General features: G+C 44.0%; 1 protein-coding gene across 1 annotated transcript in view; it reads left to right on the top strand.

The window, feature by feature from the left end:
- The window catches only part of CHST8 (carbohydrate sulfotransferase 8), a 136,276-nt gene extending 127,274 nt beyond the window's left edge, over positions 1 to 9,002 (top strand). Inside the window, exons 2-3 of the mRNA XM_036751097.1 lie at positions 3,957 to 3,988; positions 6,265 to 9,002. Of these exons, the coding sequence (XP_036606992.1) occupies positions 3,957 to 3,988; positions 6,265 to 7,404 (1,172 nt within the window). The 3' untranslated portion in view covers positions 7,405 to 9,002. The remainder of the gene's footprint in view (positions 1 to 3,956; positions 3,989 to 6,264) is intronic.
- The last annotated feature ends 5,925 nt before the right edge of the window (positions 9,003 to 14,927 follow it).

The raw sequence follows: 14,927 nt of genomic DNA, 5'->3' as shown, positions 1-14,927 counted from the left end.
AGGATCCTGGTGACTCTCCATTACAAGGGGCTCAGTGGTGGTGATGTTAATGGTGGTGATAATCTTGACTGATGTTTTGGGATTTTTTTCCAAGGATCATCTCTTTTTCCTCCCATGTTTCTCTCCAGAGTCCTGACATACATACCGCTACAACTACCATATATAACCATCCAATCTCGACCCCCACCTACAGGGCAATCCATACTGTGGGTCCTGAGATCAATCTGTTCCCCAATGCCAGGCAATCATTGTACAGACCCAGCACAATTGGTTTGACCCCAGGATACATATAGATTACATTTTTTATCTCTCAGGGGATCTGGGTATTGTAGCATTTATCCAAATTACTCACAGAAAAGCAGCTTCCTCTGGGGGAAAGATCTTGGAATATTGGACATGCTGCTAAGAGTTGTCTAATCAAAGACAAACATAGTGCCTCTCACCTGCTTTGATCCAGCCCTATTTAGTTTCATCTGGTTTCTTTATATGAGAAGGCTCACAGTTCCTAAGTTGACTTGCCTTTTGTCCAATAAACTCTCATTTCCCAGCAAACTATATCACTGAGGCTCAGATAAGTGAGGTTTGATAAGTTGGTAAGGCTCCAGATAAATTCCTTACTGGGTTTTTCCCAAGGAAAGAGTTTTCTTTCTCAAAGAAGCAAATGTGACTATGGCCCTTCTGTAAACCATTACGGCCTAGCTGAGCTACCACATGAAAATGAACTTCATTTCCCGGAAATAACAAGGAATGTGATCCTGAAATCCTAAATGGTAAAGCTTTTGTGTCCCCTATACTCCATAAGTTTAAAATATGGCCTTCTCTACCTGCTCTTCCCCAAAACAGTATCACCAGAAGAAGCAGGGGTGGTTGCTCTGTAAATAAGTAAACTGGAGAGAGGTAAGGGGTGTTACTCAAGGTTGCACAACAAATCACAAATGAAGGCCAGATGAAAAATTTAAGTCTCTTGCCTCTCAGCCAATGGCTTGCTTTCTTTCATAACCTATCTTTCTATTCCTCCAATTCTTTGATCCTGCCAAAGCATCCACCTTGGAAGCTTCCTTTGATCAGATCTCCAAGGCTTTGGTCTTCTGAGAAGGGAGATTTCTGAGTCAGAACACCCACCCTCTCTTTACTGTATTTAAGCAGCACAGACTGATACAGGGATATCACAGACAGAGCATGCATTTATTTCACTTTAGTCCTCTTTGTTTTCTCCCCATTCCAGACAAATTGACCTGCCGGCTGTTCCTAGTATCTAACATTCCATGTGCAAGTGGTCCCCCGAGTGCGTCCCAACTCTATCTCTGCCTTCTAGAATCCCTAATTCCCTTCAGATTGTACAGGTCAGGTTCCATCTCCTAATCTCTCCAATTATAAGTTTCTCTCTCTTCTGAAATTGTTTTGCGTGTTTTGTATTTACTCAGATGTGTACATTTTATCTCCTTCATCAAATGAAAGCTCCTTGTAGACTGTTTCTTTTTTTTTTCCTCTTTACATCTTTAGGTTCTAGCTTGGTATCTTCTATATAATAAATGCCTAATAGAGAGGTGTTCAGTGAATTGAATTGAGGTGACATTTGTCTGATTAATGAGAAGCTGAAGAGAGAGGTTACTCAAAAGTGACAAAGTTGGGTCATTTGGAAGTTAAGTTTCAGTTTTCCACAAAAAAAGTAGATTTCTCAGCCCCACTCCTGGCTCAATTCGGTATAACTAGTTTGCTCTGGGATGAATATGTAAATATGCAAATTGTCATCTCTACATGTTGACAAAATTGACAGCCAAAGCAAATCTCTGGATCTGTGACACTGCTGAGGAGAAATGATTTAACAACTGCAGTCTCCAGAAGGAAATATGATGGAATGAGCCCATGACTATAGTCTCAATCAGAGCTGTAAAACAAGGGCTTTAGCTAAAGGCATCTGTAATTATGCTGTTACCAGAAGAAACACCACAGGCATGGGAGTCATTATGCATGAGAAGTCCACAAGAGCAAGCTTGCTTTGGATGATAACAGTGGTGAAGGGGGTGATGATATAGATAACGACATTGATGGCGATAATGGAGATGGTAATAGGATGGTGTTGACAATGCTGCTGTTACTGATGGTAATGACAATGGGGATGCCAAAAATAGTGATGGTGATATTCATGATGCTGGTGATACATTTGCCATATTCTGAGAATGAGAAATTATCTCCAAGTCAGGAGATCTGATTTTTGCATATAAGTACCCGCCTCTCAGATTGCAGCACGGTATCATGGGAAAATAGCAACACTGGATTTGGAATTGGAAGACCTGAGTTTGAATTCTAGTTCTATCACTTACTACCTATGTTATCTTGAGAAAGTCAGTTTCCCACTCTGGGCCTTAGTTTCTCCATTTGTAATGTAAGGGAATTGGACCCGATGATCCCAAAGACTTCTTCCAGCTCTATATTCTATGCTCCCCTGAATCTTCCTCCTCTTCTCTTTAATGTAGAAGCTTCTCTTTGTCCTTGTCCCCTTGAGTCCCCCTGCAAAAGCCAACCAGGAGTGACATGTGGGAGATGCCCCTGTACTTCAGTTTTAGTTCCAGTGGACTCTAACATGGAGTCTGAGTATATAAAGCTGCCTCTTGTATCCAGAGCACCAAAGAGGAACCGCATCAGGGGAGCAGGGACAATGGCTCTGAAACCCAGGAGGTGCTTAGTCCTTTCCTCCCTCAATCAATAAGCTTTTATTGGGGGCCTATTGTACTAAAGGCACCTGTGGGGATACAGACAGTTCCTGCTCTCATGGAACTCCTGGCTTAGTTGGAAAAGCAAATCATCCATGCTTACATGAAAAGGTAAACATAATAAAGGCTGAAGGTCAGAGGAGGGAGAAATGACTATGCACTGAAGTAGGCAGGGAGGGGGTCAGACTTGAGCCGTATCTTAAAGAATGTCTAGGGTTTGGATGGGCAGAGAAGAGGAGGTGGGAAGGGTATGCCCAGTACAGTAAAGGGCAAAACTGGAAATTCTAATAAACACAATGGGGGTGGGAGGTGGAGGTGAGCAGCAAGGAGGCTGATCCAGATGAGCAGGAAAAAAGGACTGTTGAAGTGAGGTTGGACAGAAGGGAAAGGGAGCTGCTTCTTGTGGATCTGTTCCATCCAGCCATAGGTGTGGAAGGTTTGAGGTCCCTTCTTGTGCTATAGTGGGGCTGAGCACAGGAGAATAGTTTGTGTTGTAGGATTGGGAGAGGGTGAAAACTATTTAAGCCTTTATGGTCCATTGAGGCAATGTCAATAATCATGTAAGATACAAATGGCTTGAGTCATGCAAATATAAAAATTGCTCAAATGGGGCATTGAGTTATGATCAGAGGTCAGATCTTGTTCCTTAATAAATAATAGTAATAGCCTAGGTATCTACAGTGCTCTGGGTTTTACAAAACATTTCCCTTCATAACAACCCTGAAAAGAAAGGAATATATGGATTATTATCCCTATTTTATAAGAGTAAACTGAGGCTCAGAAAACTCACTTTGGTGAGTTGCGTAGCTAATAATTGTTAGAGCTGGGGCTCAGATTCCAGGACTGGTGGTCTTCCATTATGCCAGATGCAATCTGAAGACAGAAAACAAATACCACTCAAAAGTGTTATTTGGTACATTTAATAGCCACTTAGATCCCTCTGGATTATGGACCTAGTTTTTCTTCTCTTTGGAAGCAGTAGAGACTATGGGAGTGTGTCTGGCAGCTTTACCTAGGCATGGGGAGACCTGTGGCTGTCCCTTCCTATGTGGCTGGCTTGGTGCCAGGCCCCCTGGCACCCACTACAGCCATTTATTAAGCAGACTTTCTGGGGCCTCGTCTTGGACATGGGCAGAGATTAAGTCTGTTTGCTTGTGGCCAAAGGCTCATGCACACTCGCGTGCACACAAGGCCTATTGGTAAGGATGGCCTGATAACCTCTTTTCTTTGTTCTCTTTTCAGGAGTAAAGTATAATGCTCAGCGCCACCGAAACGTAAGTTTTGCTGCTGCCAAGGGGAAGTAGCTAGGGCCTTTCTGAGCCATGAATTTGTCCTTTTCCTCATCCACAGCTCCTCTGGGTCCCACTAATAGAGGCTGTCAATCTTGGGTGGGTGCAGAACCCCAAGAAACTGCAGTAGGTAAGGAGAACTGGTGGGATCCTAGTGAGACTGCTCCACCTAGTGGCTCTCTAGATAGTTGCAGCCACCAGCAGAGTCCATTCTAATACAGACACCCATAGGGTCCTGGGCAAGACAGAGTATCAGGACCCTTAGAGCTTCAGGTGGGGACCCCCTCAACCAACCCACTTCCCCACATAAAAATTCAGCTCACTGTCTTTCCTGATAACTTATGAGCATATTAGTATTAGAGACAAGTAGGAAAATGTTAATCCAAGTCCTGGCACCGGTAATAAAGATAAACATATAGAATTGTCATTTTCCTTTCGATGCTTCAGTTTCTCCATCCATAAAATGAAAGTTATCATTTCTCCCTGCTCCCAAAAGAGGAAGGAGGGCAGATTGGCTTAGTGAAAAGAGCCTCGATTTCATTCAGAAGGCCCGGATTCAAATCCCAACTCTGCTTCTGAGTTCAGATGCTCAGGACATATTAGACCTTGGGTGGGTCACTTCAAGCAATCTGCTAGCACTTACTGGGGCCAGGAATTACGAGCTAGAGATATAGGAAAAAGCTGCTGCCCCTCAACAGGCTCATATTCAAATGAGGGAAACAGCATGAAAAAAAATTGTATATACCAGATATAGACAGAGTAAATGGAAGGTGTTATTAAAGAAGAGCAATAAGGGGTGAGCGGGGCAGGAAGGGGCAGAGTTACCAAGAAAGGTCTCCTGCTGGACATGATATTTGAGCCGAGTCTTGCAGGAAGGCAGGGAAGCCAGAAGGAGAGGAAAATAAGTATCCTGGGCATGGGGGAACAGTCACTGAGAAGGCATGGATTTGGGACATGGACTAGACAGCTTGTTTGGTAGACAGGTAGGGGGCATAGTGGATAGAGCACTGGACTTGGAGTCAGGAAGTCCTGAGTTCAAAGCTATTCTCAGACACTTAGTAGATGTGTGACCCTGGGAAAGTCACTCTGTCTATATTACTTTCCTCCTCTGTAGGTAGAAGTGATAACAGCACCTACTTCCTGACTGGTTGTTAGGAAAAAATGAGATAATATTTACAAAGTGCTTCAAATTTATATAGTTTACATATTATATAAATTTCTAAAGGGCTATATAAATGCCAGCTATTATTATTTTTATTTTTATGAACAGCAGTGTAGATAGAGTATGTGAAGGGGACTAAAGTTAATGCAAGAAGACTAGAATGCTAGGAAAGAGCCAGGTTCATCTGCAAAATGAGCAGGTTTGGCTAGATCAGGGGTGGGGAACCTGCAGCCTCAAGGCTACATGTGGCCTTCTAGGACTTTGGGTGTGGCCTTTTGACTGAGTCCAAGTTTACAGAATAAATCCTTTTATTAAGGGGATTTGTTCTTGAAGCTTAGATCAAATGGGCGGCACTTGAGGAACTAGCAGGGCTGTCCAAAATGCTGTATGCTGTGACAATTTATGTGGCCCACCTACAAGCATAGAGATTTACATAAATGCTTTAGTAAATGAAGCCGAGCTACTGCAGAGCTCTTACTAAAATGGCAAATTAAAATATATTGTCTATTGTTTAAATAAAAACCTAAGGTTGGACAGCCCTGACCTAGAGGACCACATGTGGCCTCGAGGCCACAGGTTCCCCACCCCCAAGCTAGATAATCTCTAAGTATGTTATCCATTTAATATCTATGATCCTAAAATTCATAATTCCCATTCCTATTCTGCTTTAAGCTTTCCAAAACTTTCCTGGTAATCACTTTATGAAATAGGTAGTATGTATATTGTTATCCTCTTTGGCAGAGGAAACTGAGACTCGTCCAGAGTCACACAGTTTGTAAGGATCAGGCCCTCGAACCCAAAGCCCGAGCCCTTATCCCTAAGTCTAGCACTCTTTACCCTAGAAACATGTAGCTCAGTGATGTGAGCTAAGACCGCCATGATGTTCTGACATCTGCAAAGTCTTCCTGACTCCAAGTCTAGCTACTATCACTACTCTATCCTCCTGCTCTGAAACACCAATAAGGATAAAGTAATGAACATGAGGCCTTTGTGACTTCTTGTCTTAGCAGGCAGGATGGTCCCTGTGGGGTGCTTTATTATTGGTCACTAAGGCCCATTGGACTTTTTAATCCCTTTTTTCTCTTCCTCCTCCCCCCAGGACTGTCCACCAGGTGGCAGCCAGGATGGGAGAGTGATGGGTCATAAAGCAGGAGCCTTGGCAAAAGTTACTCCCCAGGGTTCCCCAGGCGCAGAGGCACGGAGCCAGGAGCAGCAGCTGAATGGCCTGGTGGTACTGGTGAGAGACCAGGCAAAGCCTGGGCCAGAGGGTGGCCGAGTCCAGCCCCGGCAGCGCCGGAGGAGGCTTCTCATTAAGAAGACACCGATCGTCATTGCTCTGAACAGCTCCACCGTCACTCTGGCTCAGCTGGGCCCTCAGGATGCTGGAGCCTCTGAGGATCAGTGGCACCATCTCTACCAGGTACAGCATGAACGGAAGAAGATCATGCGGGACACGTGTGCCAAATACAAGAGCAACAGTCGCAGGGTCATCACTCCCTACCACGTGTCCCGCATCTTTGTGGAGGACAAGTACCGAGTCCTGTACTGTGAGGTGCCAAAGGCCGGCTGCTCCAACTGGAAGAGGGTCCTCATGGTCCTTGGTGGACTGGCCTCCTCCACCAGGGACATCCAGCACAACACTGTGCACTATGGTAACACCCTGAAGAGGCTGGATGGCTTCGACCGCCAGGGCATCTCTTACCGTCTCAACACCTACACCAAGATGCTGTTCATCCGGGAGCCCTTTGAGAGGCTGGTCTCTGCTTTCCGGGACAAATTTGAGCACCCCAATAGTTACTATCACCCGGTTTTTGGCAAGGCCATTCTTGCCAGGTATCGTGTGAATGCCACCCGGGAAGCTCTAAGGACAGGCTCGGGCGTGAGGTTCTCTGAGTTCATTCAGTACCTGTTGGATGTGCACCGGCCAGTGGGCATGGATATTCACTGGGACCATGTAAATAGACTGTGTAGCCCTTGTCTCATTGACTATGATTTTGTGGGCAAGTTTGAGAGCATGGAGGAAGATGCCAACTTCTTCCTGCGCCTCATTGGTGCTCCCCGGAATCTGACCTTCCCCAGGTTCAAAGATAGGCACTCGAATGAGGAACGGACAACCACAAGGATTGCCCACCACTACTTTGCCCAGCTGTCCCCACTGCAGAGACAGCGCACCTATGACTTTTACTACATGGATTATTTGATGTTTAACTACTCCAAGCCCTTTGATGACCTGTATTGACAGCTGGGGTGGGAGGGCAAAGGGTCTGGATGTTGGGCCTGCTTCAGGGGCAAGGTCTGGGTCTGATTCAGGGCCCAATCTAGAAGGACAGTGTTTTTTCAGTCTGGGAGCTGGCATTCCCAGAAACACACCTTGTATTTCCTCAGTCTGGGAGCTGGCATTCCCAGAAAACCTGCCCTTTCCCAGAAAGATGCATCCATTGACACTATGCCCAAGACAGCAAGATTGTGGGGGCTCTGGCTCCCCTTAAGAAATCAGTGCCATGGTTGTACTCAGCTGTAGGCTGAGTGATGGCCTCAGGAGAGGTTTGTGAGTAGGCGTTTCAAGGAGCCATGCAGGACAGGGAGCTCAGCTCTCGTATAATGCCTCCTCCATTCTAAGGCTAAAAAGGAAGGCCCCAGAATGCATTTGGGATTCGGGGTAGTAATTGTAAACCCTTGGTGTCTCAAGCAGGTAGGTACATAAAAAACCAAGAAGCCATGGGCTAGAGAAGTCTGAGGCCAGAAAATTGGAGGCTGAGGCTCTGTAGAGGGGAGGGAATTCACAGACCCCATATTCCTCTTTCCTTTGGCTCTGCAGGCAGAGATCCCTGTGGAATTGGGTTCCCAATAAAGCACATGTTTTCTAAGTAGTAGTTTTTGTCCAGCTTTTCCCTCCACCCCAGATAGTCTTTTCACCTTAGGCCCCTGAAATCTCACCTATCTAGTGGGGCCTATCCCAAACTCAAACGTATACTCTAGCCCATTAGCATTTGTATGATACTCAGGCACTAGGTCAGGCTGAGGTATCTTGTACTTGGCATTGGGTCCCCTACCTCCTAATTTACCCTGTGGTACATGCATAAGGGGGATGGAATTACTGTCTCAAGTTACCATCCCAATCCACAAAGTTCCTTTTCATCCTTTGCAGATCCAGTTCCCTGGATCCCTGTGCAGTTGCCTAAAAGGCCCACCATTTCCTCAAAGATGGTTGGTCCAGCTGAATGGATGGGGTTTCCAAGTGTGAACTGGAGTTCTGGGTTGTGGCTGTTGTGAGGGTATAACTGTGGTGTGTGGTGTGGCTGTGTGCACTACTGTGAGGGTGCCACTGTAAGGGCATCATGGTATTGCTGCGTATATCTAGGTGTATGCTTAAGGTTGTGAGTGTTGCCCTGGAGACTGAGCACCACGTGCCTGTCACTGAGCCACTGACACAGACATGGTCTTAGCTTATTAGCTTTATAGTTAGTTGTTGGCCAGTTTTTATGAGCTCATCCCCAAACCACCTGAGTTGGGAGAAATAACCCCTGAAGTATTGACCCTCCCATCCTCCCCTTATTACCAGGTCTTATCCACATGCGTAAACACCATCAATGACACAAAATACCCCCTACACATTAGCACTCACAACTATGTACACATCGAGCTATATACAAGTAGCCTGGACAACACACAAACACCCACTAAGCGTGAGCACACACAAAAACACTGCCTATCTCAGAAAATCCTCATCACCCATTCGGACACAAAAGCACCGTGAGTCTCCCAGAAAACAGTTCATAACCATCTCTACACAACAAAAGGATTCCGAAGATAGCCCATGCACTGGGGAGCTTTCAATCAAACATCACCACTCAGCTTTCAGAGATAACCTCCTTTCCTGGGCAGTTAAAATGAATAGTCCTGAGATTTGAAGGGTCAGTCAAAAGAATGGGAACGAGGGAGTTTTGAGAAACTAGACTCTAGAGCTGAGGTAAGAGGCTTCACCTGCCCCTCAGGAGTCACTCACCCACAGACTCACCCTACTACTTAGCGCAGTGCCTGGGATGTAGAATGCACTTAATAAATGCTTGTTGACTGACTGACCAACTTGATAGAGCATCATCTGTTTCAGGTCCCACACCTATAGGGACATCTGGGGGAGGGAGAGGGGGAGGAAAATATTTGTGCTGATAGTGGGAGAGGGGAGAGAAGGAGAGAAGAGAGTAAGGAAAAGGATAGACTGTCTGTGGGTGGGGACTAAATGATGCTGGAGTTTAACTAGAGTTCAAAATATGTGGGAGTTGAGGTGGAGATGAAAGGCCAGGCCAAGCTCTGAGCAGTGCTTATTCCTATTTTTATTAATAATAATCATGACCAGTAACTTATTTATATACAAACTATGGAAAATGGTGAAGGGAAGGGGAAATGAGGAGGGAAGATGGAGACACATCATGAACAGGGGGTATGTCTATAGGATGGTAAGTGCAGACCTAGAGGACACCAAGCGTTATTGAAGGACCAGTCTCAATTTGTTCTCAGATGGCAACTATAGGAGTTGGGAATCCTAGTCTGTAAGATCAACCTCGAAACCATCTGCTGAGGGCAGATTCTAGAACCCAGTTCTCTGCAAGCAACTCTGATTGGAAACTTGGCCTCAAACTTAACCCTGGCCTGAATCCTGAAATAATTCTAACCTTAACCCGCACCTTAAACCTGACTTTAACCCTAACCTGAACATCAACTTCAATCTTAGCTAGCCAAGCAAACAGGCAATTAGAGGGACACAGCTGGAGATCAGCAAGGAGATAAAAGGGTGGGTACATCTAACTAGATAATTGGATTTCTTCCTTATAGATTGCTTCTGTTTGCTTCGCAGAATTTGGGCATGGCAGTAGTGTGGTAATTGCCAATGAATGGCAGCTGAACAGATAGAATCTTCCTTTCTAGAAAGAAGGAAGTCACCCCTAAATAAATTAAACTTCTCTCAGGAGTCCAATGTCACTGAACCACTAGGGTAGTAAATAAGCATAACAAATTAAGCACAGGGTTAGTCAAAAGAGCCACCAAAAAGAGGTCAGAGGACTGAAGGTCTGTCTTCAAGAAGGTATAGAAAGAGAAGAATTTTTCAGAACCTGCTGTATTCATGTTTTCACTAGCACCGAGTGACAGCTAAGCAGAAACATCATATAAACTGATCTCTTTCCCAGAGAAGATGATGAAAGGGCTGGAAGAACACATCTCTCCTCTCCAAGTTATCAGGGATAATGAAGTGTTCCTTGAAAGAATGGAGGAAGTGCTTCAAGGAGGAAACAAAGAAGAAAAAGTACATGAGAAAGCTGAGGGGAATTCCATCTAGCATCAGGATGTCAGAGATTGGAATAGCATGACACGGAAAAGGAAGGGAAGAACAACCGGACCTCTGGAGCCCATTGAGAGATGTAAGGCTCTTTCTGTGAAGGATAGAAATGGATCACATCAGGAAGAAGTTACTACTTTGGCTGCAAGGAATGATGGCATCGATCCACATGCACCATCAAGTGACAGAGCATCCAATAATGGTCGAAGAAAGAACAAATGAGGACCCCTGCTAAAGGCCACTGAGGCAGCTATTTGTTGACCTGATATGAATGATAGAGGAGTCTATTATCGTCCTGGGGCAGGTATCCAGGATGTGATGGGGAGCTTCCTGACAACCACAACCCAGTCCTAATGATTTACATGGGGTTAAGTGATATCACCAGAAGTAATCAATCTAGAGAGTATGGCTAAGGATTGTGAAGTCTCCAATGAGAAACTGAAGATTATTTTAGGGCAGCAGTCTTAACCAACTTGGTGTCATGGCCCCCTTTGACAGTCTGGTGCAGCCTATGGACTTCTCAGAATAATCTTTCTAAATGCCTAAAATGAAATATGGAGGATTACAAAAGTAACCAATTTTTATTGAAATACAGTTATCAATATTTTTAAAAAATAAGTTCAGGGACCTCAAGATGAGGATTCCTATTTAGAGGCACAGAAGGGGTTTTCCACTGTCCGTTGAAGATCAGGGATTAGGAAAAGAAAGGAATACTTGGAAAGTGAACAGCTGGCTAAAAAGATGAGAATGAGATATAGATTTCTTAGACCACATATTAAAATATGGGAATATTAAGTTTCTGGCCAAGGATGGAATATTTTGCAAAAGGGCTGGTAAAAGCCTATTTTCCTAGCATTTTATGAATCTGATCAGGAGGGCTTTAAGATGAAAGGGGATTGGTAGGGAGAAAACTGCCCATAAAGAACGGCCAACCCTAGTATCAAAAAGAGTAGTAGATACACCATGAAAAGTAAACTAGAAGAAAGAATCTAATTCCTAGAAGCCAATATCCAAAAAGAGAGCCAGCAATAAAATCTATTGCCTCAGATGTCTATATTCAAATGCATCAGATCTGGAAAGATATACCTTATTTAAAGTAACAATATATGAATTAAATGGCTGGCTGGTAAAGTCCCGTTGTAAATTAAGAAGATAGCTTCAGGTGAAAAAATCCAAAAACCCAAGGTAGGGAGGGAAGAACATGGTGGAGAGTGTGCATGGATGAAAAGGAGAGAGATAAAGGATATTGTCATGATGGTATGTCACAGGCCACCTGGATGGAAGAAATTAGACAAGGGAGTAGACCAGTAAACTAGCATCAAGGGGTGACATTGCAGAGATTCAGGGTTACAATGATCTAATCATCTACTGATGCTCAAAAGTCACTTCAAAGTAGAGTAGATGAGAAATGTGACTTTTGCCTTACTGATCTCATTCTTCAAAGGGTAGAGGAAGCAACAAAAGGAACAATTATTATGGACTTGAGTCTGGCCAACAAATATGTGTTGTTAATTTAAGGCAAGCAGTGAAGCAGGTGGGAGACTAAAGGTCATCAAAAGTGTTTGCAGTTGTCATGGAGAATGTCATAAAGGTGCCATGGCAGTGGCATGAGTACTAAAGTTGGAATCAGGGTCTGAATTTGAATCCTGACTTTGCTACTTACTACCTGCCTACCTGTGTTACCTTGGGCAAGTCTCTTCTCCGGGCCTTAATGACTTCATCTATAGAATGAGGTAGGTGGACTCAATGGCCTATAAGGTCTTTTTCAGTTCTAAATTCAGGATTCTATAATCTCACATCTTGGGTAAAAATCAAATAGAAAAGGGACAAATGCTCCTATTTGCAGAAGCTATTGTGTCAATCCCATTAAACCCCCACATAATGCAGAGTCTGCTTATTGAGATCCATAATCACTAAAAAGAAAGAATTCAGTCAAATTGCCCACAAAGGAAAAAATAAGAGGAAAAAGAGTGCTGCTTATCTAGCCTGTGATATGCAGTTAGATGGACCACATCCAGCTGGTCATCGGCGGCTGCAATGGTTACTAAGCCAAAAGTGACAGGAACTTTGGGGGTTAGTTCATAATAGAGGAGAGAAAAGCCAGGAATAGTCTGACATAAACCCAAGATTGGAGGAAAATGAATTTTGAAGAGTTCAAAGAAAAGCTAGGTAGGACCCAATGGACTAATATTCTGCAGAAATCAGGCCAGGGGGATTGGAAAGCACTTTAAAAATGAAATTCTGAAGACACAAGCATGCCTGATTCTGATAAGAGGAGAATGGAAAGTTGTCTAAAGAGATTAATGTGACTGCACAAAGAACTCATTGAACAACTCAGGTTTTTAAAATACATGTTTAATAGATGGAAACAAGGGCAAATAACCAAGAATGGATACAAGAAAGTAGCACAGTCCTCTTAGAACAGCATCAGAAGTGTTAAAACCTGGAATGAACTGAGGCTGCTGATAAATGTTAAGTACAACAAAAAAGAGGTTCTTAGTTATGCTAGAGGCAAGGAGAGAATGATGGGATAAGGGAGGAAAATAAACATCTATTAAGCACCTACTATGTGCCAGGCATTTGCCAAGAGCTTTATAGATATCTCATATGATTCTCACAACATAATAAGGTGGGTGCTATTATTATTCCTGTTTCACACATAAAGAAACTGAGGCAGAGGGGAGTTAAATGACTTGTTTAGGATCACACAACTATTAAGTGTCTGAGCTCAGATTTAAACTCAAGTTTTCCTGATTTCATATCCAATACTCTATCCACTGAGCCACCTAGATGAAGAGAAGGGGCTCCTGCTTGAGGCAGATGGGATAATGATAAATGCAAGAGTAATAAGGTTTAAATTACTCAACTGTTATTTTCCTTCTGTGTTCTCTTTCTTTGGAGAATTATCTTTGGACTAGGAATGAGTAAGTTCATGGAAAAACATTTATTAGGCACTGGTGATGTGCTGGGAACTGTGCTAAGCACAGGATATAAGTACAAAGAGAGTCCCTGACCTCAAAGAGCTCAAATCCTAGCAGGGGAAGATAAAGCATCTAGGCTAGTGGTGGCCAAGCACTAACTTGGAGCCTGGGGAGTCACCAGGATGGGGAGTTCGTGTATAAGGCAGCCAATGGACATGCCCTTTCCAGAAGCAGTGTTACCATTGCAATGCTTTGCTTACTGTGCTCAGAGCAAGAGGTAGAAGAGGGAGGCGGCAGGCAAATGGTGAAATGCCTTGGGTGATTAATTGGGCTGGACATGAGAGTGAAGCATGGTCCAGAGTATAGGGTCTGGGGCCAGCTATGTATGTTAGAGTGGTTTGTACTTAGTCACCAACCAAGACAACTGGCTCCACAGTGGGAATTCCAAAGATTCACCTTCCCCAGGGATAGGGATATAGAAGTCCAGGGTGCCAAAGTCCAGGTCCAGTGTGGAGGATGCTGGTCTAAGTGGGGCACTGGCAGCAGGCAGATGGTAAGATGGCCTGGGTAGATGGCTGAAGAGATGGAAAGAAAAGGAAAAAAATAATAGGGAGTTAAATCTAAAGTAAGGGATTGGTAAGAGATCGCTTATCTGCCCAGTGAGTTCAAGTCACCAGGCCCAGACAGACTGCATCCTATGGCACTAAAAGAGCTGGTAGATGGGATTGTTGGGCTGTTGTTTGCTCTGAATGACCTATGAAAGACCTTGGAGAATGGGAGACTGGAGAAAGATGTGTCCCAAAACACAAAAAAGGGAAGCTGAGAAAGAAGCATCTGTGAACTGTATTGGCCAATGAAACTTTCTCTTTGTGACAAATTAGAAAAAGGGTGTTAAAGAACGGTTTGTGAACTTGTAGAAAGGGGAGCCATGATCAAAAGGAGCACAGCTCGATCGTGGGAGATCAGCTAGAAGGCACAGTGGTATAATGGAAGGAGGGCAGGATTCGAAGTCAATACATTCAAATCATGACTCTGCCATTTACTTCTATGTGACCTAGGGTGAACCATTTAATTTCCCTAGGCATAAGTTTGGAGGCAGCTTGGTACAGCAGACAGAGCTCTAGATTTGGAGTCAGAAAACCAAGGTTCAGATTCTGGCTTTAGTGCTTACAACCTGTGTGCCATTGGGAAAGTCAGTTAACCTCTCTGAGCTTGGGGAAACTAGTGAATAGAGCACTGGGCTTGGAGTCAGGAAGACCCGAGTTCGAATCTTGCCTCAGACATTTACTAGTGACCCTGGGCAAATCATTTAACTTTTCTCAACTTCAGTTTCTCCATCTATAAAATGATGGGGTTGGACTTGATAGCCTCTAAGATCTCTTTGAGCTTTGAATGTACGATCCTATGATCAGAAATAGGTTAATATATATTAACTGATTTCCCTTTTCAATTAAATAACTAGGATAGATCAGGGACTAGTATTCGTAGTAAGCCTAGATTTCAACA

The sequence above is a fragment of the Trichosurus vulpecula genome, chromosome 3 (genome assembly GCF_011100635.1).
Source record: "Trichosurus vulpecula isolate mTriVul1 chromosome 3, mTriVul1.pri, whole genome shotgun sequence".
Classification (NCBI taxonomy): Eukaryota; Metazoa; Chordata; class Mammalia; order Diprotodontia; family Phalangeridae; genus Trichosurus; species Trichosurus vulpecula.
The sequence above is the reverse complement of the archived record's forward strand: the minus strand, read 5'-3'. Positions and strand labels throughout refer to the sequence as shown.